This window comes from Heterodontus francisci, chromosome 15, assembly GCF_036365525.1.
Source record: "Heterodontus francisci isolate sHetFra1 chromosome 15, sHetFra1.hap1, whole genome shotgun sequence".
NCBI classification, from domain to species: Eukaryota; Metazoa; Chordata; class Chondrichthyes; order Heterodontiformes; family Heterodontidae; genus Heterodontus; species Heterodontus francisci.
In genome coordinates, this window is record NC_090385.1 from 35,165,615 (window position 1) to 35,193,588 (window position 27,974).

Consider the following 27,974-nt stretch of genomic DNA (forward strand, 5'->3'; position numbering starts at 1 on the left):
TCTGCCACCAACAACCCACCCCCACCCCACCAACTTCTTGAATAGAGGGGTTATATTTGCTATTTTCCACTCTGATGGAACCTTTCCAGGTTCTAGCGAATTTTGAAAAATTAACATCAACGCATCTACTACCTCATTAGCCACCTCTTTTAAGACCCTAGGATGAAGTTCATCAGGACCCGAGGACTTGTCAGCCCGTAGCTCTATTAGTTTGGTCAGTACCACTTTCCTGGTGATTGTAATTTCACTAAGTTCCTCTCTTTCTTCCATCTTCTGATATATAGCCACTGCTGGAATGTTTTTAGTATCCTCTACCATGAAGACAGAAGCAAAATATTTGTTCATAGTGGTAATGCCACTGGACTAGTAACCCAGAGTCCCAGGCTACTGCTCTGGGACATGGGTTTGAAACCCACCACGGCAGATGGTGGAATTTGAATTCAGTTAATCTGGGAATTAAAAGCTAGTCTAATGATGACCATGAAACCATTGTTGATTGTTGTAAAAACCCATCTGGTTCACTAATGTCCTTTAGGGAAGGAAATCTGCTGTTCTTACCTGATCTGGCCTACATGTGACTCCAGACCCACAGCAAAGTAGTTGACTCTGAAATGGCCTAGCAAGCCACTTAGTTCAAGGGCAATTGGGGATGGGCAATAAATGCTGGCCTAGCCAGTGATGCCCACATCCCACAAATGAATAAAAAAAACCTCCTCATCCAGACTACTATTGCCAATCTGATTTTCCCAGTTTATATGTAGATTAAAATCACCCATGATTATTGCAGTTCCTTTATCACAAGCACCCAATATTTCTTCTTGTATGCTTTGTCCTACATTGGCCTGTAGACCACTCACACGAGTGACTTCTTTCCCTACTATTCCTCATCTCCACCCAAACTGATTCTACATCCTGATCTCCTGAACCAAGGTCATCTCGAACTATTGCACCAATGCCATCCTTGATAAACAGTGCTACCCCTCTACCTTTACCAAGCTTCCTATTCTTCTTGAATGTCATATATCCCTCAATATTCAGGACCCAATCCTTGTCATCTTGCAGCCACGTCTCTGTAATGACTATCAGATCAGATTTATTTACTTCAATGTGCACCTTCAGTTCATCTACTTTGTTATGAATGCTAGGTGCAATCAAATACAGAGCCTTTAGTTTTGTCTTTTCGTTATGTTTGTAACATCTAGTCTTGACTGTTGGTCTGGTCTTAGGTTTTTTCTCTCTGTCCCTTCCTGCTATTCTCTGACCTTCATTTCCTGTATTGCTATTCTGCTCTCCTGCCTTGACTCTACCCCTTGATTTGCTACATCTACCCAGGCTTGATCCCTCTTCCCCCTCCCCCCCCCCGCCACCACCTTGTTTAGTTTAAAACCCTCTGTACTTCCCTAGTTATATGGTTTGCTAGAACACTGGTCCCAGCACGGTTCAGGTGCAGACCATCCCAACGGTACAGCCCTCACTTTCTCCTGTTCTGGTACCAGTGCCCCATGAACCAAAACCCACTTCTCCCACATCAGTCTTTGAGCCACGTATTCATTTCACTAATCTTATGTGCCCTCTGCCAATTGGCACGTGGCTCAGGTAATAATCCAGAGTGGATCTTTGAGGTACTGCTCTTCAATTTGGTGCCTAGCTCCTCATACTGTCTAAGCAGAATCTCTTTCCTAATCCCACCTATGTCGTTGGTACCTACATGGACCATGACAACTGGATCCTCCCCCCCCCCACTCCAAGTTCCTGTCCAGCCCTGAGCAGATGTCCCAAACCTCTGGGTAGGCAACACAGCCTTCTGGAATCACGCTCTCGGCACAGAACAGTGTCAATCCCCCTCACTATATTATCCCCGACTACCACTACATTCCTTTTTGCTCCCCCAATTGAATGGCTTCCTCTACCACAATGCCATGGCCAGTCTGCTCATCCACCTTGCAGACCTCGCTTTCGTCCACACAGGTTGAGAGTACCTCAAACCTGTTTGACAATTGCAAAGTCTGAGGCTCCTACACTACTGGCTGCTTGATCCCTTTACCTGCCTCACTCACAGTCACATCCTCCTGTCCCTCACTGCAGACCAAAACAGATGACCCTGTTCTAAGAGGTGTGACCGTCTTCCGGAACAAAGTGTCCAGATATTTCTCCCCCTCCCTTATGTTGCGCAGTGTTTGCAGTTTGGCTTCCAGATCAATAATCCTGATCCGGAATTCGTCTAGCTGCTTACACTTACCACAGACGTGTTTGTCCTGGATCGCTTTGGCATCCAGGATTTCCCACATACCACAGCTGCAACGTAACACCTGTCCTGCCATTGTTACTTATGCTATAGTTAATTTACTTTCATTACTTTCTTAACAAGCGCATGGGAAAGGCTTCCTCTGCTATGTCCAGACTGGCCAAGAGAGTGTGGGAAAATGGCGCACTGACACAGAACACAAAAGTCCAAGTGTATCAAGCCTGTGTCCTCAGTACCTTGCTCTACAGCAGCGAGGCCTGGACAACGTACATCAGCCAAGAGCGACGTCTCAATTCATTCCATCTTCGCTGCCTCCGGAAAATCCTTGGCAACAGGTGGCAGGACCATATCTCCAACGCAGAAGTCCTCGAGGCGGCCAACATCCCCAGCATATACACCCTACTAAGCCAGTGTCGCTTGAGATGGCTTGGCCATGTGAGCCGCATGGAAGATGGCAGGATCCCCAAGGACACATTGTACAGTGAGCTCGTCACTGGTACCAGACCCATTGGCCGTCCATGGCTTCGCTTTAAAGACGTCTGCAAATGCGACATGAAGTCCTGTGACATTGATCACAAGTCGTGGGAGTCAGTTGCCAGCGATCACCAGAGCTGGCGGGCAACCATAAAGGCGGGGCTGAAGCATGGCGAGTCGAAGAAACTTAGTAGTTGGCAGGAAAAAAGACAGAAGCGCAAGCAGAGAGCCAACTGTGTAACAGCCCCGACAACCAATTTTATCTGCAGCACCTGTGGGAGAGTCTGTCACTCTAGAATTGGCCTTTATAGCCACTCCAGCCGCTGCTGCACAAACCACTGACCACCTCCAGGCGCTTACCCATTGTCTCTCGAGACAAGGAGGCCAAAGAAAGTTAATTTACTTTCATTACTTTCTTAATTAACTTAGAATAATTCTTACGTATAGTAGAATTTACTGTGCTTATTAAATGCTAGACCCACCTACAGCTAAAGTTATACTTTTCTTGATTACACAGAAATGTAGACCTTCCTACTGGTAAGAAACCTTACCAAGGCTAATAAAGCTTTGCCAACACTAATAAACCTTACTACTGTTAGTAAACCTTGCAAATACTGATAAACACTCATAATACTTAATACAGTTTATGAATTAAGTTGTCCTAATTTGAACAAATTGACTCCCTGCTGGTCTCTCTCTCTCACTCTGTATTAATAATTATAAAATACGCCTTAGTTTCTAGTTTATATACGAATGAATCGATCAAGTTTTATATTTGATTGCTTTAGATGAAATTAAATTAAAAACTTACCGGTATACTCACCCCAGCTGCTTTCTGTTTCCCTGCTTTCTCTGTTGTCTGTGACGCCACCCTGATGTCACTTTTCGATTTTTACCCTGCCCACTCCCATTGCTCTCTCTCTCTCTCCAGCCTCCGACTCTTTGACGCACTTTTTAACTTGCTGCTCTCACTGCTCACTCTCTCTCTCTCGGGCCTCCGACTCTTTGGCGTGCTTTTTAAATCTCTGCTCCTGCTGCTTCCCGTTCTCTGACTCCTTGGCGCTGTCTTTCTCTCTCCCTCTCGTGCTTTTTAAATCTCCGCTCTTGCTGCTCTCTCTCTTTCTCCCCAGACAAGTTAGCTGAATGGCAGACAGGTGACAGATGCAATTTTAGAAGGATGTGTGTGAGGTAATAAGCCAGAATTTTCTGTCAAAATAATGGCGAGGTTAATGGCGCTCACTGTTATTGATGCGCAAATGATACAGAAACTTCAAGTGCGGTTAAATGCGGAAATGCAAAAGTTGGTGTCCTAGATATGCTGCTCCGCAAGGTGTCATTTTCATGAAGCTTACAACAAGGAAAAGGGGTGCTCCTTCATTCCCCACACAGATAGTCCCCCTTCCCCTTCCATGCCCCTGTTGGCCTTATCACAGCTTTAACTATTGGCTTTTGTAAGTATTTAAACCCCTCGGTGTCTTTTCATCAATATCCTTCAGTCTTTTTTCTCCCAAAATGTATTGGCCCATTATTTGCTGTTGCAGGACATCTAATAGCACCTCCCGTATGCTAGACTTGTATTTGCACATTTAGTTTTTCTAAATTTTTGCGTTACAAGCTGCAAAATGTTCCTTGCCGTGAGCTTCATAAAAAAGACATCTTGCTGTCTGCCTCACCACTGAAATGCATTAGTTGCTGTATTTGGGCGGTAGGTGCAAACTAAATTTGCCTCAGAAAATTCAGTCTTGTTCATTCTAGTCTAAGTCTTCTTCTTCTTTGGCCTCCTTGTCTCAAGAGACAATGGGTAAGCACCTAGAGGTGGTCAGTGATTTGTGGAGCAGTGCTTGGAATGGCTATAAAGACCAAAGTACAGAAAGTCCTCATCAGGAAATTCCTCTTTGCTGACGATGCTAGTCTAAGTACCCTTTTAACAATGTGATAAGTGTTAATTACTGTTAAACAACCTTTCTGGCACTGAAAATTACCTATGACAAGTGTGGAATCTCATTCCTTCAGGTTGTAATTGTTGGAGAATTTAAAACAGTAAAAGATAAGTTAAAAAAAAATATTTTTTTTCTTTTTCTTTCTCACTCTCAATCTAACCATTCTTTCACTCTCTGAATTTCTCTTTCTGTACCTGATTTGACATTGAATTCGCCCACTCTAATTCACATTTCCAAATCAGTCTTTGTGCTGTTAATTTCACAATCCTTCAATCTGATTAGTTATGGCGATACATTGTTTCTTACCCTATTCACTCAGGTCCCAGACGCCCAGTTTCCCTTGCTGTGAATTTATCAGCTCGTACTTTTAGCAACTTGTAATGCAAAAAATTAAAAAACTTAAACGTGCAAAGAGAATTCTAACTTATCGGAGGCACTGTTAGGTGTTCTGCAACAGCAAATTATAGCCCAATATATTTTGGAAGGAAAAAAACCAGAAAAAGCCACTGAATATGGATGAACAGAGACTGAGAGGTGCAAATACGTGCAATTTCCAATGGTTAAAGCTGTGAAAAGGCAAGAGGTGCATGGGAGATGGTGGGGACTATCAGTGTGTGGCATGGAAGAGCACCCCTTTCTCTTGCCCTGCAAAGGACCTTTTCTCCACTTACCTTGGGGAGCCTCTTCATCCTTCCAGATGGCTGCTAACCTGCTTTTCTGGGTTAAAGAATAATTGTCATATTAGGCCAACTGGCATTAATTCATGCCTTCCTGGCAGGCACCTCGGCCATCTAACTGCAGTGAGCAGTTAAAATGGTGGTTAGCCAGATGTGAGAGGGAATGGTAAAGTAAGGCAGAATGCTTCATTTTATAGCTCTCAACCCCCATCCCACTCCGTCATGTTTCTTTCAGGTAGAGTGGATTAAAATTAATCCCCAAATGTTAATGACACAATTTTATATTTTAACTGAAGCAGTGCAACAATGTGCAACTCTACTTATTGCAGCAAGTAAATTTTATAAACACAATCAAAAATATAAGCAACACTAACAGTATCTTACTCATAAACTGTTGTCCATCCATTTTCATTGTTCTTTGTTGCGAGCAGCCCAGTGTTTCCATGGTATGTCATCATTGCTAAGTCATGGCCCTGGGCAGATACCCTTTTCAAGGCCCCATTGTTACTGATAGTTAACCAATATACCTGACCACCAGGCACGACAAGCCAGAGAGGTGTACCATTCGCATCTCTCCGAATATGTAGTGAGTTGCCGTTGTTGCCAGCGATGGTGCTGATGTCGCCCTCACTGGTGTAGCTGAAGTTATAAACGTAGTCTCCTGTTATCAGGTTCAAGGTATTCATGTGGGTCCCATTAATGTTAAAGAGATAGAGCTCTTGATCTGCTGGAGAAGCCACCTCGTATACATTCATGCGGTTGTAGCGGGGTTTATTCCTGCTCACTGCTCGGATACGGATATTGGCAAGGTCTGCTATGTATAATGTGCCATCTGGAGAAACGGCCAAGGAGGTTGGTGTTTTAAACTTTGCATCCTTTGCATAGCCACCATCACCTAGAGATAGAGGAGATGTGATAATATTCTTAACAACACAAATACTTTTTAAAATCACCAGTGGAAACGTTAGAGTAAATCTGGGAGTCCACACAAACCTGACGATATATGGGAAAAAATACAGTTAATATGAAAGGCCTATGACTCAGCCAAAGGTACAGCCATAGTTTCTTGAAAATCTCTCCCCTCCCTGCCCCCATCCCACACCACACCCCCCACCCCCTCAACACTTTGCATCAGCTGGAGAAACCCTGTTTATTCTGTGGTTATCATTTTGAGGATCTGATCAGCTGTGGTTAACGGATTATCAACTTCCCTTTCATTATGCTTCCTTTATTAATTACTGATATTTGGAGTGCAGCCACTTTTGTAAATTTCTTTTTAATTTTCTGAAAGTGTTGCCACTTGCTGGGGTGCAGTACAGTGAATGCCAGTGGACCACTGATACCTCCTCCAAGTTCCCATTCTTTCGGTGAGAGTCTAAATAGTGAGCAGCATCAGGTTATTCGACCACTTGGGGGAATCACAGCCAAGCCAGATCCTCCTCTCACCTTACAGACATTTCAGTATCAGAGTCCTTCGCTGATGTTTCACTTCCCTTGCCAAAGGTGCTGAAGCCAATTGTAATGACTCAAGTGATTTGCAAGTGCATTAGCTAGCTCTGCTGTAGCTTGATGAGCACAAATGTTGGACAAAAAGTTAAAAATTATGAGATTACACCTAGTGATACAAAAACATCTCATTGAGTGATGATGGGTAAGGCAAGACAGGGCTGTGTTGCGAATGCCCTTATGGTCATAGTCACAGAGTCTACTGTCACTCATTGTTCATACTTACAGATGAAGAATAGGCATTTCTATGACCTACTGGAGTCCGTCTGTCAACCATGGAGCAAGGACTTGAGCACAAGTCACAACCTTTAGGAGGGATGGGGAGAGAATATATAGAGAGAGGAAAAGGGGGAACAAAGCACAATTTACTTTGGGCAACAATATCAACCTAGGCTACAACCAATGGGAAAATCCTGCCCTTGGCACATGAATGATACATAACTACACTAACAGATCTGGTGTACAAGGTATTATAGCTTTCAGTTTGAAATTCAGAGCATAATTATTTTACTCGGGTGAGAAGCAGACACAATTCAGTAATACCAATGAGTAATGCAAACCCACAGGCAATATTCTATCAACCTTACTGAATTAAATATTTGAAATTCACTGACAGTACAATGAAATCTGTCTCACTCTGATAGTTTCATGTCAGTTATTTAAAACAAACCGCAGCTCTAAATCTTAAAAATACAATCACTATTAAACTTTGAAAACAATTCTGTTCCAATTTTAACCCCTCTTCTTCTGACTCTTGCTTGTTTCTCATTCCATATACACTACCAGCCCAACTTGTTGTTCATGTGCCAGGCTCGATGGTGCATGCTGACAGGCTGCTTAAATGTGGAGGGTATGATAGATGAGCCTGATACTTGTTGAAACGCAAACACTTTTCTGCAGAGATCACTGGACAGAAATAAGGAGCAGGAAACCTATCCGTGTATCATCCACTTCTGCCATGCCAGCTGAGAACAGCGAACTCAGCACAGGCCAAGTATCGAACCTGGGACCTTCTAGTCCATATGCAAGCACGGGGATAAGATGGAAACACTTTACTTCTACAAAGAACGAGTTATAGGAATTTTAGTCCATATAATAAGAAAGAATCTCCAAATTTCGAAAGAGTGATTGCAATATTTCAAAATGCACAAGCAAAATTTTAAAATGAATAAATATTAGCCTCAGTGCTACAGCAACAATGCAAAGTGATGGAAGGGGTCATCGATAGTGCTATCAAGCGGCACTTGCTCAGCAATAAGCTGCTCACTGATGCTCAGTTTGGTTTCCACCAGGGCCGCTCAGCTCCTAACCTCATTACAGCCTTGGTCCAAACATAGACAAAAGAGCTGAATTCCAGAGGTGAGATGAGAGTGACTGCTCTTGACATCAAGGCAGCAGTTGACCAAGTATAGCATCAAGGAGCCCTAGCAAAACTGAAGTCAATGGGAATGAGGGGGAAAACTCTCCGCTGGTTGGAGTCATACCTAGCACAAAGGAAAATGGTTGTGGTTGTTGGAGGTCAATCATCTCAGTCCCAGGACATCACTGCAGGAGTTCCTCAGGGTAGTGTCCAAGGCCCAACCACCTTCAGCTGCTTCATCAATCACCTTCTCTCCACCATAAGGTCAGAAGTGGGGATGTTCGCTGATGATTGCGCAAGGTTCAGCACCATTTTCGACTCCTCAGATAATGAAGCAGCCCGTGTCCAGATGCAGCAAGACCTGGACAACATCCAGGCTTGAGCTGATAAATGGCAAGTAACATTCGTGCCACACAAATGGCAGACAATGACCATCTCAAACAAGAGAGAATTTAACCATCTCCCCTTGATGTTCAGTGGCATTGCCATTGAATCCCCCACGATCAATATCCTGGGGGTACCATTGACCAGAAACTGAAGTGGATCAGCCACATAAATGCTGTGGCGACAAGAGCGGGTCAGAGGCTGGGAATTCTGCGGTGTGTGAATCACCTCCCGTCTTCCTGTGCCTGTCTACCATCTATAAGGAACAAGTCAGGATTGTGATGGAATACTCTCCACGACTGGATGGGTGCAGCTCCAACAACATTCAAGAAGCTTGAAATCATTCAGGACAAAGCAGTCTGCTTGATTGGCACCCCATCCACAAACATTCACTCCCTCCACCACCGATGCACATTGACAGTAGTGTGTACCATCTACAAGATGCACTGCAGCAACTCCTGCGACAGCACCTTCCAAACCCGCAACCTCTAGCACCCAGAAGGATAAGGGCAGCAGATGCACGGGAACACCACCAGATGCAAGGTTCCCCTCCAAGCCACACACCATCCTGACTTGGAACTATATCGCCGTTCCTTCACTGTTGTCAGGTCAAAATCCTGGAACTCCCTTCCAAACAGCACAGTTTGGAAGCACCTGCACCCCAAGGACTGCAGCGGTTAAAGGAGACAGCTCACCGCCACCTTCTCAAGGGCAATTAGGGATGGGCATAAATGCTGGCCTAGCCAGCAATGCTCACATCCCATGAACGAATAAAAAAAAAGTTGAAGTCAACCAGGTGGCACGGAGTGTTAAAGGAAAAATTAGCCATGGTTCCCATTCTTCCTGGTTGTGCAGTAAACCCATCGAGAAAGTGAATGAGTGTGCACACAAGGCATTCACAGGATCATGCTTGGCCGTGATGGCTCCAAGGTGGAATTGTTTTCCAATTCTCACTCTCTAGAGTCATACATGAAGAATGGTCACTTGGGCCAGAGACATCTATGTGCCCATGGAAAAAGCCCCTTTGATAAGGAGGGGAGAAAATAGAGGAAATGAACAGGCAAGTTAAAACAGTTGACGAGGACAAGTAGTAATAAATGGATGCCTTTTGCTTTTGATACATAAAAATAGAGTTTGGTAAATGGATAACAATATAATATCTGCTTAATTCTAATAGATTTTGATCTCATTAGGAGCAGAGTCATTATTTCCATAATCAACATTCCAGCTGATTCCCTTGAATCTCATTTGCACATTATTAAACCATGGCGCACACTGCCGAGAGGACTGGCAATGATGTAATATATGCATTTATAGGCATTGCCTTATTTTAAGTAAGTCTCCCAAATTGCATAAGCCAATTGTGGTGCCATTGGGGATGCCAGGTGAACTTCAAGCTCCTCATTCTCCAATAAGGATGACACACTGCCTAAACTAAAAATTCAATAACCAGTAACATAGAAACATAGAAAATAGGAGCAGCGATAGGTCATTCGGCCCTTTGAGCCTGCTCCGCCATTCATTATAATCATGGCTGATCATCCAACTCAGTAACCTGTTCCCGCTTTCGCCCCATACCCTTTGATCCCTTTAGACCCAAGAGCTATATTTAACTCCTTCTTGAAAACATACAATGTTTTGGCCTCAACTGCTTTCTGTGGTAGCAAATTCCACAGGCTCACCACTCTCTGGGTGATGAAATTTCTCCTCATCTCAGTCCTGAAAGGTTTACCCCATATCCTTAGACTATGACCCCTGGTTCTGGACTCCCCCACCATCAGGAACATCCTTCCTGCATCTACCCTGCCAAGTCCTGTTAGAATTTTATTGGTTTCTATGAGATCCCCCCTCACTCTTCTGAACTCCAGCGAATATAATCCTAACCGACTCAATCTCTCCTCACATGTCAATCCCGCCATCCCAGGAATCAGTCTGGCAAACCGTCGCTGCACTCCCTCTATAGCAAGAACATCCTTCCTCAGATAAGGAGACCAAAACTGCACACAATATTCCAGGTGTGGCCTTACCAAAGCCCTGTATAATTGTAGCAAGACATCCCTGCTCCTGTATGCGAATCCTCTCACTATGAAGGCCAACATACCATTTGCCTTTTTTTACTGCCTGATGCACCTGCATGCTTACCTTCAGCGACTGGTGTACGAAAACACCCAGGTCTCGCTGCATATTCCTCTCTCTCAGTTTATAGCTCTTCAGATAATAATCTGCCTTCCTGTTTTTGCTACCAAAGTGGATAACCTCACATTTATCCACATTATACTGCATCTGCCATGCATTAGCCCATTCACTCAACTTGTCCAAACACCCTGAAGCCTCTCTGCATCCTCCTCACAACTAACCCTGCCACCCACTTTTGTGTCACCTGCAAATTTGGAGATATTACATTTAGTTCCCTCATCTAAATCATTAATGTATATTGTGAATAGCTGGGGTCCTAGCACCGATCCCTGCGGTACCCCACTAGTCACTGCCTGCCATTTGGAAAAAGACCCATCTACTCTGTTTCCTGTCCACCAACCAATTTTCTATCCATCGCAATACACTACCCCCAATCCCATGCGCTTTAATTTTACATGCTAATCTGTTATGTGGGACTTTGTCAAAAGCCTTCTGAAAGTCCAAATAAACCACATCCACTAGCTCCCCATCATCAACTCGACTAGTTACATCCTCGAAGAATTCTAGTAGATTTGTCAAGCATGATTTCCCTTTCGTAAATCCATGCTGACTCTACCCAATTCTACCACTGTTCTCTAAGTGCTCTGCTATAAAATCTTTAATAATGGACTCTAGAATTTTCCCCACCTCCGACGTCAGGCTGACTGGTCTGTAATTCCCTGCTTTCTTTCTACCTCCCTTTTTCAATAGTGAGGTTACATTAGCTACCCTCTAATCTGTAGGAACTGTTCCAGTGTCTATGGAATCTTGGAAGATGATCACCAGTGCATCCACTATTTCTAGAGCCACTTCCTTAAGTACTCTGGGATGCATACCATCAGGCCCTGGGGATTTATCGGCCTTAAATCCCATCAATTTCCCCAACACCACTTCTTTACTAATACTGATTTCCTACAGTTCCTCTATCTCACTAAGTCCTGTGTTCCCCAACATTTCTGGTATGATATTTGTGTCCTCCTTTGTGAAGACAGAACCAAAGTATGCATTTAGTCGGTCAGCCATTTCTTTGTTCCCATAATAAATTCCCCTGTTTCTGACTGTAAGGGACTTACATTTGTTTTCACCAATCTTTTTCTCTTCACAAACTATAGAAACTTTTACAGTCAGTTTTTATGTTCCCCACAAGCTTGCTCTTGTACTCTATTTTCCCCTTCTTAATCAATCCCTTGGTCCTCTTTTGCTGAATTCTAAACTGCTCCCAATCCTCAGGTCTGTTGTTTTTCCTGGAAAATTTATATGCCTCTTCCTTGGATCTAATGCTATCTCTAATTTCCCTTGTAAGCCATGGTTTGGTTACCTTTCCCATTTTACATTTGAGCCAGACAGGGATAAACAATTGTTGCAGTTCATCGATGTGCTCTTTAAATGTTTGCCATTGCCTATCCACCGTCATCCCTTTAAGTAACGTTTTCCAATCCGTCATGGCCAACTCGCGCCTCATACCTTCATAGTTTCCTTTCCAAAGATTCTGGACCCTAGTCTCAGAATCAACTACATCACTCTCCACCTTGATGAAGAATTCTATCATATTATGGTCGTTTGTCCCCAAGGGGTCTCGCACCACTAGATTGCCAATTATTCCTCTCTCATTACACAATACCCAGTCTAGGATGGCCAGTTCTCTAGTTGGTTCCTCAACGTATTGGTCCAGAAAACCATCCTGCATACACTCCAAGAATTCCTCCTCTATGGTATTGTGACTAATTTGATTTGCCCAATCTATATGTAGATGAAAGTCACCCATTATTACAGATGTTCCTTTATCACATGCATCTCTAATTTCCTGTTTAATGTCATTCCCAACATCAGAATCCCACTACAGTTTGGGGGTCTATACACAACCCCCACTAACGTCTTTTGCCCCTTAGTGTTTCTCAGCTCTACCCATACAGATTCCACATCGTCAGAGCTAATATCTTTCCTCACTATCGCGTTAATTTCCTCTTTAACCAGCAATGCAACTCCACCACCTTTTGCTTTTTGTCTGTCCTTCCTAAATACTGAATATCCCTGGATGTTCATTTCCCATCCCTGGTCACCTTGCAGCCATGTCTCCGTAATCCCGACTCTTTCATACCCGTTTACATCTATTTGTAAAAACATTTTTCAATGACTGTTGTTAAATTTGTGCCTATAAAACATTCAATAACTTACAATACCTTCTGATCATGGAAAGCTTCCAGAAGACAGGTAGATAACAAATAGTTACACTCTATGGCCACTTAGATTATGCATTAGACATCTAAATATGGCAAAAAGGTTGGAGAAACCCTCCTCTATAGTTTAGGCATTCTGGATCTGGGCAGTATAAAGCTGTGCACATCTGATACCACCCAAAACCTGGATTTTCAATGTGCCTCAGACTTGCTATCAGAGGCAGTTATTAATATGTGCTCTCCAATGAACCCAACAGGGATTGCTGGGACACTGAAAGTGGAATTTATGAGTGGGGTTGGTGGGGGGGGGGGGGTGGTGGTGGGGAAGGAGCTGCAAGCAGGCCTGAGTCTCTGTTTCTACAGCAATCTTTGACCTTATCAATTCTACTCAGGCCCTCAGGATTGGCATCCAACTGTCGAGTCATTGGAGCTAATGGGCTGTATGTGTGGCCAATTATTAACAATTTAAAGGGAAATCACTTGTTCTTATCCAGTGTAATATCTGTGCTAACAACAGAGAACTTTTAGAATAGATTCAGTGTAAAATGAATTATTGTAGTGATAAAATTGAAATGTGAGGCGATAACTGCAATTTTGAATTTTCTTGAAAATTTATTAATTGTAAGCTTAACTCTGAAATCTTTTAAAAAATGATTCATTTTTTATGCTTACTTTTGATTCTCATCATGTGGAAATATTTATTATTACAGTTGCTAATAAATACTTATAAATGGAAAAGCAAATTTTAAGATTCTTTGTCCTTACTGAGTTTTGACCTTCCCAAAAAATTGGCAGCCTCAATCACTGCTAATTCCTCTCCTTTACAATGTTCAGTCGGCTGATCAATTTGTTTCAAGAATACATTCGGATAATTTTATACTATATGTCCTTGTTTAAATAACCAGACAGAACAGGTCAAACCAAATGTAGAGTGAATGCAAAACAGGATGGAGTAAAAAGATCCAGCCTACACAAACTTCTGCCTGAATACTTTCTTTATTAATACATCTCTGTAAAAGATAAACAGTCATATCTTATATTGCTATCTATAGGTGAACCCAGTTTAATATTGCACACTATCAGGTAATTGTTAATAAACTTGAACTGTGCCATGCTTCTTCTTTTGTGAAGTCCAAAATGGAAAGGAAGGAAGAATGGGGGCAGAGATTGGGGTTTAAGAGACATGAGAACAACATGGATCCATCATCATGCTATAGATGCAGGAACTCTGGTGGAAAACAGGTTGTTTAGCGAAAAAGTGAAAATTTTGTAACTGGGTTAATGTTTCCAATTTCTATGTGGGTGGGTGAAAACACCAAAGTACCTTGTTTTTTTATTGTAAACATGTTTGAAAAGTACACTTTTGCTGTCTAGTTTTCAGTTATCCAAATTACTGGGCATTCCATTACTGGAATTTCCAGACAGGTAGACCTTACTCAACTGGGCATTCAAATCATTTAACAGAAGTGCAAATGAAGATCATGTGACTGTTGTGGAGCCTAAACACTGGTATGGACTTGTTGGGCCAGATGGCTGGTTTCTGTGCTGCGATTATTCAGTGGTTTCTGAACAAATCTCAACTGAATACAGCATTACCTGAGAAGCAGTTGCAGTTGGGGTCAATCTTGCAGTCACATTCTGTTGATGTGCCAGCAAATATGAAGATCTCGCCATTGGTAGTGACCTGCTGTATGCGGTTGATTTTCCTCTCATCCGTCTCCGCTATGTAGAGTACCCCACTGTGAGAAACAGCAATGGCTCTGGCTGACTCCAGAGTGGAGTGAATGGCCACCTTGCTCATGGGAAAATGGTTGATGCCTGGTACCTGACAGTGGATAGGTCGGCCTGCAACAATCCGCACACGATTAGTTTCTGAGACCTGCAGTACAATGTTGTTGTCAAGCACGTAGAGGGAATTATCGATGGGGTTGACAGCCAGATCAGTTGGCCATTCAAGGCGTACCTGCAAAAAGCAACAATTTTGACTTTATCAGTGAACTGTTTAAGAATGGCAAATTTGCTGTCCAATTTCTTTAAGTATTTGAGCAAAGGCAAATGTGAATTTTTCTTTCAGTATTTGTTCATAAATCTTTCAATTAGCTTCAGATATTTTTTTCTGTCCAATATTCTCTACAAATCCTCATTTCTACCATAAATTGACAGTCATGCATCAGACGTAAGAATTCTGGAAATACTGATGCTGAATGGATCTGAACCTTATTGAGTTTATTTGAATTACTGTAATATTCTTAATACTAAGGACTGTTTGGGATGGAGGAGATAGTTGGTTTTGAAATGAGAGACAGCAGAAAGTGATATGTAATTTAAGGGCAACAAGCATCCAATTTTGAGAATTGACATATTACAAAGCAGAAAAATATATTTCCATCCAGAATGAGAGATTGTAAGTGGTTCAGATCAAGTTAATCAGATTATGGGCTGGGAATTTCTTTGGGGCACAAAGCGATTAGTGATTTAAATCAGCTTGTGTGCCTAAATCTGATTCCCTTCGTGTTGCTCCAGCACAGCAGGATTTGCACCATGATGGAATGGCAATTTATGTTCTGAATTAGCATCAGAGTCATTATCCTTTCAACAGGAAACCTTCTGTCTTTTCATTTCAATCTTACATTTCTTCTGCAGTCTTCAGATGTTTAAAACCTAATCTTGATAGTCACTTAATTTTCACTTCCATGATTTACCTAATCTCTCTTACTCTTTCAACCTTGGTGGTGTGAATAGGGACTTTATTGTGAATTATATGTAAATCCACCCAAAAAATGTAAATTTTGCAGTTTTATTATGCATGTGCAGCCACAAATATATTCACACTTACTAAATTGAGCTATAAGTGAAAAATATGGAAATAGAGCAAGTTGATGTTCACTTGGGTCATCTAATAATGATTGAAATAAGAAAGAAGTTAATAAGAATAGAAATGACAAAAATGACATTTACCGAGATGAGAAGTTTTTGTGCAATTGTAAAATTAAGCTGGTGATAAGAGGCAGTCTTAAATTAACGGCTCATTCAGTGTCAATGGGCAGAAAATCCATCCCAGATTACGTCTGGTAATAATATTGTACAGATGTAGGAAATGACTTTTTGAACAGTGAAGCAAGCAGAAGAGTAGAGGCAATTGTGTCACATAGCAATAGAAATAGATTGAAAATGAAGACTGACTAATGACAGGGTTCTTGAAGTAATCCAAGAAAAGGAGAATTAGATACTACAAGTGCATCACTCTGGAGTCACAGAAACTTGTTGGGTTGTTTCTGTCTGGAAAAGCTAACAGTAATACAAAAAAAAAGACAAAAAAAAAATCACGGCTAGATAATACAATGGAATCGATAGGAGTAACTTTAGGGGCTGATACAATCCACCTGTGCAGTGCCTGAAAAATATGGAGTAGATTGATCACCAAACTTCTGAGAGATAATAAATGCATGGGGTTGCATTAACAATGAATAACATTACAGAACCCCAACAGGTAGATGGACTTCAAAATGAAATATGTAGCAATCTAAAGTCAAAACATTTCTTTGTAATTTTCGGATTATCCACCTACATTGAAAATATATAGATACTTACTAACATTGAAGTCTACCTTTTGTTTAGTGGATAATGCAATGCTCAGTGTGATGCCGAACCACTTGATCACAAAAGTCTCAGGTTTGATTGCTGGCCTGTTATTTAATTTCTGTTGATTTAGTGACAGGTGAAGCTCGTTTTCCCTCAAGTAGAAAAATAAAATAAGCCAAGGTTCCTTTTCCTGTTCACCATCCAACAAATCCTGGAGACAAATTTTTAAACATGTCCCTGCTGACTGAACACCACAGGAATACTGATATTTGAAACTTCAGCAAAGTCCACAGAGAGTATGGCTTAATTACAAACCCCTCTTCATTTTATTTTCTCATGGCTGCGATAACACCAGGTTATGACAAAGCTAGGCTATTGTAAAAGTAATTAAAAATTGGATGGAGATAAAATATCCACATACAGCAAGACATGGGATGCTTTCATATTAAGTTTGACCCCAGTTGTACAATATCACATTTTTGTCTTCATTCAAAAGATTAGAATTTGGAGATGAAAAGAAAGTAACAGATCTCTGAAGAGCTCTTGGCCACAAGTCAGGAGCAGCTAAAGCGTGCCTATTTAATATTGCTAATACTGCAATACTGTCTCGACAGGAAAAGCAGGCGGCCTGTTATTCCCTCTGGCTCTACCAGTAATTTGCAGGTCCTGAGGAATTGGTGTTATCTTAATGAAAGCCAACTTCATACCAAAAATGCTATATTATGCCGAGTAGACAAATGTCACATTTGTCAATAAGAGGAACAATACTTGGAAATGTTACATTGCGGTAGGGATCTGTTATTCCACCATACTGTGGAGTGTAGCATTGACTGTTTGATATTGCAGCTTATAAGAAATTAACTGATTTAAAAAAAAATTATTATTGCAAATTGACATCTATGATAACAAATATGTTGGAAATCAATTTCTTTGTATAGAAGAATTTGCATTGCATTCACTATAACAACTAAAAGGACCTATTTATCTTCTCCCTAGTCCAATAGGCACTGAGGCTATAATTATAGTACCCTGCCCTCTCTCTGGCTGGGATCAACTAACTAAGTACAGAGAAAGGATTGAACTTTATACTTCATATACTTTGCCAATTAAGATGACTTTGAACTTTTTGAAGACAGTTATCCACATCAAAAAGCTTTTTTGGATCTAAAGCAGTAGAATTGCTACAAATCAATGCAAGTGTTTGAAAAATCAATGCCTTTTCATATCCAACATGACACCTGCCCCTCTTAAAGCTATTCATTGTTTTCTCTGGTGACCAGTCAGGTTATCTATTCATTGTGGTTGGTAGCCTGCCAAAAAATGTTTGTAATTCAAGTCACTTCAACATAAGTGAATTCACTTAGCATTTCTGCTTTTCCTGGCTACACTTTGAAAGCCAGTAGTAATGTTTACATCACACAAAGATGATAGATTTCAGCATATTCTTGGCACATGAAAAGTTACATTTAATCATCAGGATGGTGAAAATATGCTCTGGATGAATTAACTTATAAAAGCACTACAGGCTAGTAATATCCCAGGTTCGATCTCAGCCCATGATGGGTTAGCTGATTTCAGCCAGGCAGTAATAGAATCATACAGTGCATGGGAGGCAATTTGGCCCATTCTGCTTTTCCCAGCTCTTTGAAAGAGAAATCAAATTAGTCCCAGTCCCTTGCTCTTCCCCCTTTGCCCTGCAAAATTTTCCTTTTTAAGTATTTATTCAGTTCCCTTTTGGAAGTTATTATTGAATCTGCTCACACCACCCTTACAGGCAATGCATTCCAGGCCACAACACTCATTGATTGGAACACTGTCCCAGGCTTCGGTGCCCAGGCTTAAGGATGGAGCAAATCAGCCTAGATTTTCTGCTCTTGATTGTTCTAGATACTGAACTCTGTATAGTCCATGTGTATGTTGCATGAAGAAAGGATTGGGTTTGGCAATCCTGGGTAAGATACTGGTGAGTGTCTGGTGCCCTGTGGAATCATACTCCAGTGAGGGGAGGAAACTAGTAGAGAAAGTCGGTGCAAAAAAAGGAAAAAAGTTGGCATGAAGAGATAGGTCAAAGATTTCCTTTGAACAACAGGAGTCACAAAATTTTAAATCTAAAATAAGAGAAAATTACTGCAGATTCTGGAAATTTGAAATAAAAACATAAAATGCTGGAAATACTCAGCAGGTCTGGCAGCATCTGTGGAGAGAGAAACAGAATTAACAGACAGAATTTTACATCGAGCCGGAGGCCCCCACACCGGCAGGAAAAGTCGCCAACAAGCCCACCTTGCCGGGCATGGAAGCCACACCATCATTTTACGTAGCCCAGGCCCTTATTGACCTCGGGCGGGACTTCTGCCCCTCTGAGGTAGCTCTTCAGTCACAGCTGTGCTACTGAGACTGGTGGCCACTGCTGGGACTGCACTCAGCCAGGACTGACAACATGGATGAGGCCCCGGAATACAGGTAAGTGTGCAGGCCTCACCGGTGAGGGGTTGTTTGTGAGGGGGTGGTGGGGGAGGTGCTCCAGTGGGGATGGTTTGTGCCGTGTGGGGATCCTCAATTGGACACAGGGTGCCTGATCAGGAGGGCCCCCCCCAAATCCGACAAGGAAGCGGCCAGATTTTACTGGGAGGCCTTCTGAGCTACTGAACCACCCACTTAATGGCCTGGGACAGTCGGGCCATTTGTCACCTCCCCGCCTCCAGTCTGCTCCCGCGGGGAAGTAAAATTCCAGCCAACGTTTCAGGTTGATGAACTTTCATCAGAATGGTTCTTTCCTGCTCCGATGCATGGTCACAGACCTGAAATGTTAACTCTGTTTCTCTCAACGGATGCTGCCAGACCTGCTAAAAATTTTAAACCTATTTTATGGAAACACACTTACGATTTTGTTATACTTCGAATACAGAATAACACAAAACACTGAAAAAAGGGAGAAGAAAAACTCACAGGAGATCATTCTAGCCATAGGCAATGATGTGAAAATGGGCAATATTGGATTGGCACCCATTATACAACAGACATGATTTTTTTCTTCCATTGACTTCAGGGAAATAAAAATTAGGTGTTTTGTAGAATCATAGAATAATACAGCAGAGAAGAAGGCCATTGTCTCATTGTGCCTGTGGCAGCTAATGTGGCACTGTCAGTTTCACACATTCGACCAACATAAAAAGCCTCCCCTCGTTACATATTTCGCTGGTGTACCCAGGTTTGCATATTAAGGAAATTCCTTACAAATAAAAATGTTAATTTACTCACCTCAACACAGAGAAAGCACTCATTCTTTCTGCCAAATGACACTGGAACTTCTTGATCAGAGATAAAATAACTATGCTGTACAAACTTTACACTACCTTTGTGCTGCTTCAATGAAAGGAGGAAGAAACCGGATTGCATGCAACCAAAAACATAACTAAAATAAACACTTATCATAAATTACATTGAAAGCCTAAATATGAAAGACTGCAACATTTTCTTTTCCTGTGCCCTGAGGGGAACCTGCTCTTGTCTTGTATGATTTATTTATGCAGCTGTACATTACTCTGTGTGGACTCTCCACACCTCACCGTGTTCTCATTAACATTTCTGTCTGTACACAGCAGTAAGACTCTCACCTCACGCCTCTGTGTTGCAGGTTCAAATCTTGGTGGAGAATAAAGACCACGTTGCAGTCATGTTTGTCATGAATTCATCAATTTTCAGTTAACACATCGTATGCAGCTTTATTGTTTGCGTTTTCCTCAGAAATGCAAACAAATGGCTCATTTGGAAAGTCAGAGATGGTAGTTCTACAAACTACTAACAGTGACTTTAAGGAATTTAAAGTTGCTTTTTATATCAACAGTTTTTAAATTCAGAATTTGTATCACTATCATTCATGAACTGGCTCCCGTTGTAATGTTGCCAAGTCTAGTTCCTTATACCAGTGACTAACTCATGAAAAAGTGAGCTCTACTAGTATGCTGGTCAAGAGTCTTCAAGTATCAGTTATAGGTCCTGTGCCTCAATGAGCACATCCCTATGGTTGTGCCACTAAAGTTTACTAGGAAAAGCAAAATATAGCACAAGTGCTATTAACCTTTCTGAAAAGTTCTTCCACTTTTGATGTTTTCTTCTATGGGCTTCCAATTACTCCCCATCCTGTTGGTTGGAATTCAATTTTCATATACACTTAATAATTAGGCACACTAGAAAAATTAAGTTTTGGGGTACCAATTGGAACTTGTTACATTCCTTTAACAGCCCAATTTCGGAGACCGGCATTTTGAGCCCCAGGGACGCCTTTAACATGTGGGACTGAAAATTGGGGGGAGCCATTTTTCAGGAGTCGCTGGTGGCTGCTTACAATAGGTGTTAGGTTCCTTAAATATGTAAATGAGGGGGCTAAGGTCTATTTTACATTCACGTACAGAAATTGGGCTATGATGAGTCAGGTAGGCAACAGGATTCTTCAGTGGGTGCTGAGTTTGGAGAAATATTTCTTTAAAGCCCTTCTGTAGAGTCAGGTGTGGCATCAGTGCTCCCCCAGCTGCACATTCATTACGATTGTGCCACCCCCTCCTTCCTGTCCTCTTCTTTTGCCTGCTCCAACCCACCTCTAGACACATCTTTTGTTTCTTTACTTGCCCCATTACCACCTTCCTTTTGCCTTTGCACCATCATCTCTTTTCTCTTCCACCCTACACAGACCTTCCCTTCTGTTCTTTTCCTCTCCTCCTGCCTTTACCTGCCTCTGTACTTGCTTTAAACCTGTTACATCTCTTACATCTTTTTTCAGTTCTGATGAAAGGTCATTGACCTGAAACACTAACTTTGTTTTTCTCTCCACAGATGCTGCCTGACCTGCTGAGTATTTCAGCATTTTCTGTTTTTATTTCAGCTCTCCTCCTGTGTCTTACCTTTAAGCTGTCCCCAGTGAGGCATGCAGCTCTATATTCTTCAAAGTAAATGTGCCACAAGCACTGACAGCTCATGCAAAAAACTTTAATGAGGTCTGAGGCCCAAATCTGGGTTGGACTTGGGCTTCTCAATTGTGACACACGATGCTTGCGCATTAATGGCTCTGGGTCCACTATCTTGTTTCAACTTTGTATAATGTTTCAGAATCTAATCTGCAGCTTTAAACATTTACCTGAGAAATGTCCATTACTGAGTCACAGCTCAGAGGTTGTGTTGACGTTAGGCCATTGGAACCGATTATCGTTGTGATCACACCATCCTGATCAACCTTTCGAATGGTGGTTCCATCCACAAAGAATATGAATCCATACTTATCAACAGCTATCCCTATTAAGAAATAGCAATGCAAAGAAAGTAAAAGACATTGGAACAGTTGGCATCATGTAAAGAAAGAAATAACTTGCATTTATATAATGCCTTTCAAGACCTCAGGCCATCCCAAAGTTCTTCAAAGCAAATGAAATACTTTCACATTGTAGTTACTGTTGGACTGTAGGAAATCTGGGAGCCCATTTGCACACACCAAGATCCCACTAACAGCAATGAGATAAGTCACCAGCTAATCTGCTTTTCATGTGTTAGTTGAGGAATAAATGTTGCTAGCCCACCAGGAGAACTCTGCTGCTCTTTTGCATTCACCTAAGAGGGAAGGTGGGACCAACAGTGCATCTTCAACAGTGCCACACTCCCTCAGTACTGCACTGAAGTATCAGCCTAGATTATGTACTCAAGCCTTTGGAATGGGGCTTGAATCTGGAACCTTTGGACTCAACTTAGAGTGTTATTTCTGAAGCAAGTAAAGCTTCCTCTAGACTGTCCTCTTTGGGCAGGTAAGCAGGGGTTATATACAGAGTAATGCTCCTTCTACACTGTCCCATTAAAAATGTCAATAGCAGTACAGGTTAGAGATAGGGTAAATCTAAGTAGCAGTAAAATGTAAAATTACTGCAGCTCAATTAACTATGCTATTCAACTTGCTGTCTACCAACATTGCACGAGAGACAGTGACAATTTCCAAACCATAATTAGATATAATTATCTACACCGTTCAATGCTACAAGTGTGTTTCGGATAAACAATAATTATTTCTAATTGCAGGCAAATACTATTATAGGTTACTAAACCACATTTTCAATGCTGTTGACAACTGCTCTCATTTATAGTCATTTCCTGTTTTATTTTTAATTTTTGCGGAATATACTTTAAGTATTTTGCTACTAACATAAACTGTACCTTTCTACAGTTAATGAATTTAACATAATGCTACAGTTTTCCTCAGTTTTGATCTATTTCAGAATTTTATGATTATTTTGTTCAGAAAGCTGAAATTTTAAAACTGTGTTTTGATAAAAATAAGAATGTTATCCAGAGCTACATGCCTTTACCAACAGCACGTGGTCTCCTATGCAATAGGTCAAGAATAAGAATAATTGCCAGCACTAAGGCCTAAACATTTGAAAATTGCATGCATCACAGCCAGACACAATGTATGACTAGATTTTTAAAAATGTTCTTCAGAGCATACTATGGCCAGAATTTTATCCTGCCCTTGGAGACGGGAATGGTGATGGGGGAGGTGGGGGCTATGGGGGTGGGGGGGGGGCACACAAAATAACAAAGGGTGGCGTCGGGCACCATGCCCGACATTGTCCTGGACCCCTGCCATTTTGTCTATGGTGGGGAAGGCTGAGGATGGCCTTCCCACCCTGGCCAATTGATGGCCACTTAAGGGCAGCCTCCCATCTTCGCTCCAATTTTATTGAAGTCGGAGGGGCCTGCAGTCGCGTGGAGGCACTGCCAGGAGGGCCTCCCTGGTGGCAATGGCTGTCCCCATGGCAACTCCCCCAACCTGTCGCCAGGGCCTGCTTGACTAGCCCTGACAACCCTGACCCTACTTACCTGTGTCCCAGCATCTCCAACATCTTGTCATTTGTAGACCTCCTGCAATACCAGCAGCAACTACCACTCCCAGTGGCGCTGCCAGTACTGCAAAGCTGCTGGCTCTCTGATTGGCCAGCAGCTCTGGAGGCAGGAGCTTGTCCATTAAAGACAGTTAATTGGCTGCCTGGTGTGAAATTGTAAAGGGGGGGGGTCTGAAAGAGGGACAAAGTGGGGTCTCCCCCTGCCCTTGGGCCTGCCGCTGGGTCCCCCATCACCGGGCTAAAATCCAAGCCTATGTGTGTACCTTTGCCTGCCATAGCTCAGTGGTATCAATCTCACCTGAGTCAGGAGGTTCTGGGTTCAAGTACCACTCCAGAGATTGAGCACATAATCCAGGCTGACATTAAGAGTATTACAGAGGGTGGGCTGCACTGTGGGAGGTGCCATCTTTCAGATGAAACGTTAAACTGAGGCCCTACCTTTCCTCTCCAGTGGACGTAAAAGGGCTGATGGCTCTATTTTGAAGAAGAGTAGAGGACTTCTCCCTGGTGTCCTGGCTGATATTTATCCCACATCATCACTAAAAAAAAATAGACTATCTGGTAGCATCTGTGGAGAGAGATGCTCTCCACAGATGCGGCCAGACCTGCTGAATATTTCCATAATTTTCTGTTTTTATTTCAGATTTCTGCCATCTGTAGTATTTCTGGTCGTTGTCTCGTTGTTTGTGGGACCTTGATGTGCACAAATTGGGTGTCTGTTACATCTAGGTGAGAAAGCGATCTAGGGTTCCCCCTCAGCCTTCACCTGGTCTTACCGTAACAGGGTTTAATTTTAAACACACCGTGTTTTTAGCTCCCCCTAATGAATCCTTCTTCACCACTTTCCAATTGTAAGGCAAAGAAATCAGCCAAACAGGTTTTCTTAAGTTTGAAGAAGAAAAGTTGAAATTTATTAAACTTAAACTCTAATTCGGTTAATGCCTACAGATACACGACGTGTCCACGCTAGCATGCATATGCGATAAACACACCCGCAAATAGAGACAGAAAAGAGCAAAAGAAATAAAGTGGAGAAGTTTGAGGCAATATCTGAAGATGTTTTTGGTTAGTGTTCTTCGAGCTCGCTGTACAGTCCTTGATTGTAGGTAGGTCTTGCTTTTCGTTGGGGCCCAGTATTCTTCTTAAACCTTGTTCAATGTCGGAAACTTTTCTCTCTTGTGGTTCACGTCTTCAGAGCATTTGGAGTTCCATGAGAAAGAGATGGGAGCAGACAGGAGAGGCTGTGGCGAGCCAGCCAGGGAGGTCTTTTCAGTCCAGGAGTAACCAGTCTCTCCTCTCAAACTGTCTGTACAATTCAAAAAAACTCAGGTTGCCCAGCAGGTTAGTCATGTGACTAGCTGGTTTGACCAAGTCTGTTTGTGGATTTGGCCATCTTAGCAGTCATCCTGGAATGTGAGCTTCCTCACCTTCAATGTCTAGTGATCAAAGTCCATCGTGGGTTGAATGTGTCAGGGAATGGTCCTTTGTCTCCACAAGCACTGTTAGTATGTAAATGTTTTTTCCAGCTATGGCTGATCTGTTTAACAAGTAATTTCCTTGCTCCAGCAACAGTCCAAAATCAATGTTCATATGACAAAATTAATATGCCTCATTCTTGGCAGGTGGGGGTCTGCATGACAGTGTCAAATTTCCTACATTACAACAGTGATTTAATGTTAATTGCACTTCATTGGCAGGAATGAGCTTTGGGATGTCCTGAGGTCATGAAAGGAACGATATAAATGCAATCTTTCTTTCCATCAATAGGAAAAAAATACTCAGATATGTTCATAGTACATGTACTTTCGTTTTCATCATATTCTATTAAAGCTCAGTATTAGGTATCAACAGGCACTACTATTCCCATTTAATGGGTTGAATTCATACTCTGTGATACTATTAAGTATATGTTACATGTTTGTAGGAAACTTAGCATACTATTTTAATCAAGGTATTAATTCCAGCTGTTAAAATAGCAGATGAAGTAATTTCAAACCAGCTTGTCAACATGGTTACAAGAAAAAATACTGCAGATAGAGGAAATCTGAAATATAAACAGAAAAAGCTGGAAATACTTGACAGGTCCGGCAGCACCAGTTCAAATGAAAGATCATCGACCTGAGATGTTAACTCAGTTTCTGACAGATGCCACCCGACCTTCTTATTGTTTCCAGCATTTTCTGTTTCTATTTCTGTTAGCTTGTTTCTTGCTAACATTGCACAGTTTGATTTCAACCTTTATTAACATCAAAATCTCCCTTTCATCTGTGACTCTTGCCTCGTGTCTTTACCTACAGTGTCTTACTTCTGTAGATGGAATATTTTTGAAGTGTTCAATCAATCCGAATAAAACATTGTTTCAGCAACGCTCTTTAAAAAAATGATTATTGACTTGTACTATCATCCCAACCATTAGGACAGCAAAAGCATTCAATAAAGAGTCTCCAACAGCCTAACAATACAAAATGAATTATTATGGCATCAGCACAAAAGCAAGCTCCACTGAAGTAGTTTGTTCTTAACTTCTGATTTTTATTGAGTGGAAAACGATGCAGCTCTGATTGGTAATAGTTGAAAACCAGATTGAAAGCAAAAGCATCATTACTGGTCGAGTGGCAATATTGAGAAATGGGAGTTTTGAATCATAAAGGCAGCTGAATTTTACCTTGATGGGAATGACCTCTTTCATTAAATCTCCCCAGCAAAATGGGTATTGCCAGTTGTATAACAATGAACTGGGCACCACTCATGATTGCAGTGTCACACACAGGGTTAATCAAACCCTTTGAGGAAGCAAAATCCAATATTTTGGATAATACCCTGCCATAAACTGTGATGCTCTGAGCTTTTGGAAAAAAAAAAAAAATTCTCATACATATTGATCATTACCATGCAGCCATCAACTAGACTTGCCTTCTGAAAATAATACTGGGAACTCGACTATGAATACACTTGAATGCAAGAGGTAGAAACCTCACCACTTGACCTTTCACGCCTGTAAAAAAAACTTGAAATCAGGAAGATACTGTTCGCTTCTTCAAAGTTATCAAGCAAAGAAAATAGTTTAGTTTAGTTTAGAGATACAGCACTGAAACAGGCCCTTCGGCCCACCGAGTCTGTGCCGACCATCAACCACCCATTTATACTAATCCTACACTAATCCCATATTCCTACCACATCCCCACCTGTCCCTATATTTCCCTACCACCTACCTATACTAGGGGCAATTTATAATGGCCAATTTACCTACCAACCTGCAAGTCTTTTGGCTTGTGGGAGGAAACTGGAGTACCCGGAGGAAACCCACGCAGACACAGGGAGAACTTGCAAACTCCACACAGGCAGTACCCAGAATTGAACCCGGGTCGCTGGAGCTGTGAGGCTGCAGTGCTGACCACTGCGCCGCTGTAAAACATCTTCATTTATGTTTTTTATTATTGGTAGTATGATCAAATTAGCTTATGACCCAAACAATTATAAATTCATATTGTACACTATGTACTTTCATAAATTAATTAATAAACTTGCCAAAATGTATTGTTATTGCTTTACTTTAAGTGTCAGGAGAAAGGTTCCTTGCTACAGTAAGCAATAATGTAGGGCTAGATTTTTAGCCCCCCAATGGGGTTGGGAACAGAGGCAGGCCATTTCCCTGGAGGCGGGATGGGGTAGGGGTGGCAGAGCTACCTCCCCCAACAAGCAGTGGGTAGCCAATTGAGCTGGCTAAGGGCCTATTAAGGCCTGTTGTTGGAGGCCAACTGAGATTTTCCAGTCGGCCTCCAGGTCCACACAGGTGGCGAGGGACAGTGCAACTGCCTAGAGGTGGTCCCATGGTGACAAACTGGTGGACCAGTATTCCAGGCAGGCTTAGAGGCTCCCCTTGCCTTCTTGGATTCAGCAACAGTCACAAGCCACCCTGTAGAGGTGGTCCCCCCCCTCCCCGTCACAGTGCTGGATTGGCTGCAAAGGCCTTTTTAATTTTAAATTTGAAAAAGTTGTAGAAAGGGTGCCTCTATTTTGGGGCACCCTCTCCTTTACTCAACTGCCATGGCGTCTGGCTGCTATATTGCCTCTCCAGCTTCGAGAGCTCAACCGCTGGATGGTAAGCCTGCCTTCTGGCCATTAATTGGTCAATTCAAGGAAAATCACAGATGAGTGACTGTTTCCTGCACAGTGCGGGCTTCTGACCCTCATTTGAGCCTGACAGCAGGGTCTTCAAACCCCCAGGAAAATCCTGCCCATAGTATGCTGTCCCATTATCACTTAGCACTGAGACTGAAACAAAATGAATTCCCAGTGATGAGTACTTCAGAACTGTACTCTGAATAATGATGTTCAGGCAGTCGTGTTGGCATTCAAAAAATAGATTAAGCAAAATGAACCAAAGTACATTGGATGGAATTTAAATTTAATTCTTCTTTTCACACATTAACAGGTTGAAATTGCATTGTGCAATATTAATAATTAATGTATTAATGAAATCTTATGAAATTTATATCTCCACTGTTTTAGCAAAGGTATTGTTATCAGAGGAATTTCACAGACTGTTAAGAGATATGGTAGGAAAGAG

General features: G+C 42.0%; 1 protein-coding gene and 1 long non-coding RNA gene across 13 annotated transcripts in view; one reads left to right on the forward strand and one right to left on the reverse strand.

Moving 5' to 3' along the window:
- tenm1 (teneurin transmembrane protein 1) overlaps nucleotides 1-27,974 on the reverse strand; it is a 1,688,122-nt gene that overhangs the window by 105,557 nt on the left and 1,554,591 nt on the right. For all 9 annotated transcript variants that reach the window (XM_068047383.1, XM_068047386.1, XM_068047389.1 and 6 more), the window contains 3 exons: nucleotides 21,655-21,809; nucleotides 14,535-14,901; nucleotides 5,721-6,231 (listed from right to left, as the gene is read on the reverse strand). In XM_068047383.1, the coding sequence (XP_067903484.1) occupies nucleotides 5,721-6,231; nucleotides 14,535-14,901; nucleotides 21,655-21,809 (1,033 nt within the window). The remainder of the gene's footprint in view (nucleotides 1-5,720; nucleotides 6,232-14,534; nucleotides 14,902-21,654; nucleotides 21,810-27,974) is intronic.
- Nucleotides 1-27,974, forward strand: part of LOC137377591 (uncharacterized) — a 91,377-nt gene that overhangs the window by 39,135 nt on the left and 24,268 nt on the right. Inside the window, exon 3 of one of the 4 annotated variants that reach the window (XR_010976446.1) lies at nucleotides 24,353-24,510. The exons of the other annotated variants lie outside the window; for them this stretch is intronic. This is a non-coding gene — a long non-coding RNA (uncharacterized lncRNA). The remainder of the gene's footprint in view (nucleotides 1-24,352; nucleotides 24,511-27,974) is intronic. 4 annotated transcript variants of the gene reach the window in all.